Genomic DNA, 6,336 nt, shown 5'->3' with positions numbered 1-6,336 from the left:
GTGTGAGGTGTGCGTGCATCTGTGTGACCGGCGTAAGCTGACTTAACGTGGATATGCCGGTTCTGGACCAACGCGTGTGTGTCCATGTGTGTGTGTGTGTGTGTGTGTGTGTGTGTGTGTGTGTGTGTGTGTGTGTGTGCGTGCGCGCGCGCGCGCAGTTCTCAACCCGCGGTTCTCAACCCCCGTTAGTGTTATCATCAGTGGGTGATTACCATCGCAGTGCGGGTGTGGGTGATTACCATCAGAGAGTGCAATGGTGAGTAGAACTCCCGTTTACGTCTGGTCAGCTGCTCGATCACGTCTGGCCAGCTGCCCAATTAAGACGCCGAGGCGGATTTTAACTTCCACATAAACCTGTCGTCCAAAATTACCATGTTTTCGCGAAAAACTTACAATGTCGCCCGATTAACCCCTTCGCATAAACCTGTCGGTTTTTCGCGATTTAGCGCATCCCAAAATGACACGATCCCCAAGATCTTTTCATCCCACCCCAGCATTATCGTTCTATAAAAGCAGTTCGCCAGCAAAAATCCTCAGTCCTAAAATCTCCTTCATCATGTCAGACTTTCATCTGAACAACAACGTCGGTGTAGTTGCGGCTCAACTCGACTGGACTAACCTTAGACGGCTGACCGGCGAGCCTCTGCGAGAACACTTTGCCCAGCAGTGAGCTCGAGTTCTTTGCGGCACAGTTAGTGCCGTCCGTGAAAAAAATGTACCAGGCTACATTTGCCTGCGATGTTTCGTCGTCCAGTGACTATACACAACGCCTTAAAATCATCTACCATCAAAATCGCTTACAAAACATCACTTTTTGCAGCGCCAACATCGAACACTTCGACAATAATGTGCTATTCCACATCTCGTTCGTGAAACCTGACTCGTTCACGTGTCGAGTTTGTGGAGATAGTTTATTCGAAACAACCCGGCCAACAGAGGGTTGTACCAAGTTCAAAGAACTGATGGTCGAATTGGAACATGTTGCTGAAAGTATTAATTTTTACTTTTAATTCAACGTCGGAACACGCCTCCAACACCGCACTCGCACATTCCCTGATTATATAATGACTGCAGTATCATTTCCGGCCGCATGCTCAAAGGTCATCAACTTCCGCCTCCTGATAGTCAATTACCCTGCCATTAATTTTCGCAAAATGCAGGTTTATAATTAGTCATTTATATGCTCTGCTTCCATATGCAACAGAATTGCATTGTATGCAGAACGTTCTCAAGTGAGTTATTGCTCACAGCCCATCATTGTTTCATACTCCCACCACCATTTTTCCCTGTATATAAAAACTTCATCATACACCGCCTGAAGTCACAATCACTCCGCAAGCTGAACGGTCTCCACGCAAGCTGAACAATCTACACGCAATGGCTGAACTGCAAGAATTGGTAAATATACACCGCGCCGTCGACGTTGATCGCATTCTAACCAATGAATTATATTTTGTCACAGACAAACTTACTCGAACTCATTTTTCGGAGACTTTGGTTTGGGTCAACTGCTACCCGAATGGGATGTAATACCGGAGAACGAGCCGAAGACTGGTATTCCCGAATCCATCAAACTACTCACCGACACACATTTCTGTTCTCTCAACAACGACGTCGGCAACGGAGAGGTTACCGTCCAAATTAAAATCTACAATACCAAGGATATTCTACGAACTGACAAGACTGACTGGTGGCGAACCGCTCTGTCCAACATGCAGTTCACAACCAACCGAAGCTCTCCCGAATATCAGCTTTTGGGTGACCTGACTGCGAAAGTTATCTCCCGAATCCGCGAACTCCCCGGCAAAAAACCTGAACGCAAACGCCGAACCACTCAAAAAAACAAATTTAAACCTTATTGATAAAAAAATGTATTGATGGAATAAACAACTTTATTAAAAATATGATCAAGTTTTTATTTTTCAGTGTGCATTTATTTCATTCATCGAAATTACTCTTGTCCTGAAATTCATTGTACTACAATCTCATGAGTTGCACGTTTTGAAACGCACAAATCCCTGCATGAAAGCTGCAATCAACGATCTTCTTGTCGTAGGATTTCCTCAATATTTCAATCGCTGGACAGCCCAGTTCCATCATATCCACCGCTTTCAAATTTTCCGCATATTCCTCCAACCAACAAATTTTTTCCAATCCCTTGACAAGCACCAACGGCGTTCTGCCCAGGAGATCGCGCATAATCCTTCTCAAGATGCCGTAAGTTGTCAAACCATCAGTCCACTGGAATCCATGATGATTATGCGTAAGATACTTCATTTGATGGCGCAGTTTATTCGACAACAGGTTTCAGGCGTATGGATCTCGAAATATGTCATGACTCATAGTCTTTGCTACGTTCTCATAAAATGCGACTTCTTTCACTACGAATTTATTCCTAACGCCGATAAATCCCTGCACATCCACGAACATACAATTCATTACAGCAATTTTCGAACAACGTTCGTTTGAGGTGTGTACTCGACGATTCGATCGTGCAGTATGAGACAATATGCAGCCATACCATCCTCTATATCCGTTTCGCTCTCAAATTCTATTCGTATGTCAACTGGAGCACTTTTTATAGATTCATTTTGTCGCGAACAATCTATCACTATTATTGGTGCATCCTTAATGTAAGTTTGCATATCCAGAATGGGTCTATTCACAGTTCCATAATACGAATACTGGAACTTAGCATACATATCGTACAGTAGAGCAAATTGTTCATTTTTACGGCTTACGTTTCGATTTTCATATGGATATGAATCGCTGTTCAGAAATAGCTTAACGTTGCGTAAATCGCAGTGGTCGAAATAACTCGCATGATTCTTCACGTTTTCCTTCCAATTTCTTTGCAATGCAAATATCACATATCTTGGTTTTTCCAGTTGCGTTGCTATTTTGATGGGCCAAACTTGCATTTTAGATTTCGGTAAATTGGGATATTCGTGCAACGACCAAGATCTGAAGCACATCTGTATCGGTTGATTTTTCTCCAATATTCTCAATAGCGACAGCTTTACAACATCCGATGGCATCACATGCGGTATTCTCCATTGTAATTTTGTTATTTCCAAACGCATGTCTTCCGCAGCCGCACCAGTTTTGTAGCAATTTTTATCGGTTCTGCTTCGTATGATAATGAGCTCGTGTCGAGCGTTAGTAACAATTTTCTTATAATCTTCTGCGCAACCCAGCACGGATTCAACGGAATACACAGGCTGAAATCACCCGTGTGATGGTTGCTTTTATATCCACCATCCTTCCATCCAAATATTTCCATGGCATTTTTCTTACTCTGATCCAGCGAAATATAATTTTTCAACGTAGATGTTATTCCGACATTCTTACAACGATCAATTTCCACACCATCGTATTCGTAGCGTATTTTATCGAAGAAAAAACACGGACAGTTTTTTTCCAGCTCAGAATAAATTTGATAATTTCTCGCACCCGCAACAATTTTGAAAGCTTTTCCCTGAATGTAGATGAAACTCTCACTCGGCAGCACACACAAATCCTGCTGTTGTATCAAAATGCATATCTCGTCGTTATTGTTGTAGGAGGAATTTGCATACGGATGATGTGCGTACACGATCGCCTGGTTGATGCTGTTGTCGTAGACCGGCGATGCATCGATTCTCAGGATGTTGGACATCATTTTCGAAGTTTAAACCCCAGCGAAATCAAAATAATCTTGCTTTTTCAAGTGAGCAAACTTACGGAATTTAGTGACCCTTTTGTATCCCTCGGCGATTCAGTACTGACCGAATCAGTGCTGGATGCTTGATTATATGCGTTGTTGTATGTTAGCATTTTCAATCTTCTTTCAAGTGAGGTCGTATAGTGATTTCTTTTCCTCTAAAATTGACCGGTGCTCCGCTCTGGTCAACTATACTCAGCGTTATGTTGTCAATCACGCGAACATTCACCGGCATGTAGATGATGCTCCGGGGCGATTCCGAAATTTTATAACCTGGTGGAACGTCTTGCGAAAATTCGTGTATCGTGTGAGCCTGCGAACTATTGCTGAATGCGCTATATGTTACGCTACACTCCACTTTAATGGAATTAACTTTAGATATTTTTATCGGGTTTGTCGACTCGTGCCATTCCCTTGCTTTACGTATCTCATCATTATCAAACCGTAACAATGGTGCTATCGAGTTATGATCCAAGAAATCAATGTCCCATCTACACCAAACTTCCGATTTAAGTGTATTATTGTTGGCTCGAATTATTATGTTTGGTCCTTCGATCACCTTTTTACCAGCGCTAACATTTTGTGAAACATCAATCACGTATTCCATATGTTTTTGCACATATTTGTTTACATCCTTAATGGTATACGACCCCGTCGGTATAGTAATTCGATTATTGTAATTATAACCCAAGCTGTTGCAGGTTTCATCAATTTTGGATATTGAATTGTATGATTGAAACGTGACCAGTTCCATTGAATACGATTTGCGGTGATTTAGAATTATTGGTGGAGAGTAATTCGCACTCAGGGTCGATGTATCACCCGTTAACGTGAAGGTTATAGACATGCTTCCTTCGCTGCGAGAAATTTCAAACACAACTCTCCGCAATTGGATGCGTTGTCAGACTGATGCCTGTCATGATTGTACCAGATAACATTCCTTCCACCGAAGTATCGCACAACTTCGTTCGGCGGTGGTAAATTGCCGAAACTGTCGTAATAATACACGTTGTGTCTAATTTTTTTATAAGCCACCCAATGTGTCCCTACTCCCGCATCACTATCTAAATTTATAATTCCGCTCTCGCGAACTCTGATTTGTTTCGGTAAATTGTTCCGCATGAAAACACCCCGGAAATGTAATATTTTCAGCATTTTGGCAAACTTCCACAGTTCACGGTCTGTAGTAACCCCTTGCGGAAGTTTCACGTTTTGGAGTTTTTTTAGCTTGTTAGTTGATTTCAAGAATAGCCCCCATCCTTTCTTGTGAGGTGCTAAATAAAGTCCCCTACCACGTCTACCCAATGCAATAGCCTCCATTGTCTTATTGTGACGTTCGTTTTCTTCCAATTTTTTAGCCGCGCTCGACGCATCATTCACTGCTTTAGCGATGCCGGCCGCCCCACCTGCCGACGATCCCGCGGCTGATAGCCCCGCAAATATGGGTATTAATAGCGGTGGAAAACCACCGTGCTTTGCAACCTTCAACACTCTGGGCAATTTAACATTCTTCTTATCCCCGCCAATTGCCTGTTTCGCTGCTTTAAGCGCTATGCGTATCGCGCTCCCTTTGTCTGTCGGTTTAAACTTTCTCACCGCCTGACGTGCGGATGTTATAGCAGCACGTACCCAGGGTTTTCTAATACCCATACCAAGTTTGACTTGAGCACGCATGGTTTTGTTAACTGCCCAACCTGCCGCACGTTCTGTCCACTTTGCTTCCTTGTCACGACTGCGTTGCAACGCTGCCTGAGCCAAACTTTTATCAGCCTCGTGTCTAAATTTTAGATCTTTGCTTTTCGCATAGGCAATATCATGTTCTCGACAGGCTTTGTCCAACAAATTCACTCCTGTTTGACCGCTGGCAAGACGCTGCTGCAAACGTGTTCCAGGACCGCAGAACTAATAACTCGGTAGATGTAGCTCAATGGGCAAATTATTCGTTGCGGTATTTAACATTCCACGTCCTCTGGGCATGTGTGCTATCAAGCGTCCGAAAAACAACTGATCAGTATGTAATCGCCCACTAAGACTCATGCAACAACATGAAATTTATAAAACAGTCCGTCACTTTACCAATCAAAAATTTGGACAACGACGTGCAACATGTGTCAAAAATTAATCGCCACGGTAAACTATTACCGACATCCGTAAGAAGTATTATTTGCGGATCGTCGAATTGTGGAAAAACCAACGTAGTTATCAGCCTTCTCATTAATCCCAACGGATTACGTTTCCAGAATGTATACATATATTCCAAGTCTTCGGCACAGCCAAAATATGAATATTTACGCAAGGTCTTGAATCGTGTACCTGGTGTGTCCTATCTTACCTATTTCAACAATTGTGACGTAACTTCGGTGGAGCAATCCCAGCCGAACACGATTTTTATTTTCGATGATATTGCCTGTGATAAGCAGGACGTGCTTAGGGAATATTTCTGCATGGGTCGACATAAATCAGTTGATTGTTTCTATCTGTGTCAAACATACACAAGGATCCCCAAACATCTGATTCGTGACGATGCAAACTTCATAATTCTTTTCAAACAAGACGCTTAGAACTTGCGGCATGTATTCGATGATTATGTGAATACAGATATGAAGTATGCGGAATTTGAAAAATTTCGCTCC

General features: G+C 42.7%; 1 protein-coding gene across 1 annotated transcript; it reads right to left on the bottom strand.

Annotated features, from left to right (window-relative positions):
• Window positions 1-2,307: 2,307 nt before the first annotated feature.
• Window positions 2,308-3,816, bottom strand: LOC124410188. Its single transcript, XM_046888358.1, has 5 exons — window positions 3,737-3,816; window positions 3,461-3,641; window positions 3,232-3,346; window positions 2,457-3,184; window positions 2,308-2,412 (listed from the first exon to the last, which is right to left on the bottom strand). Exons 1-5 carry the CDS (start codon window positions 3,814-3,816, stop codon window positions 2,308-2,310), a joined length of 1,209 nt encoding a protein of 402 aa, XP_046744314.1.
• Between the last annotated feature and the right edge of the window lie 2,520 nt (window positions 3,817-6,336).

Source organism: Diprion similis, chromosome 9 (genome assembly GCF_021155765.1).
Source record: "Diprion similis isolate iyDipSimi1 chromosome 9, iyDipSimi1.1, whole genome shotgun sequence".
In the NCBI taxonomy this organism is placed as follows: domain Eukaryota; kingdom Metazoa; phylum Arthropoda; class Insecta; order Hymenoptera; family Diprionidae; genus Diprion; species Diprion similis.
The sequence above is the reverse complement of the archived record's forward strand: the minus strand, read 5'-3'. Positions and strand labels throughout refer to the sequence as shown.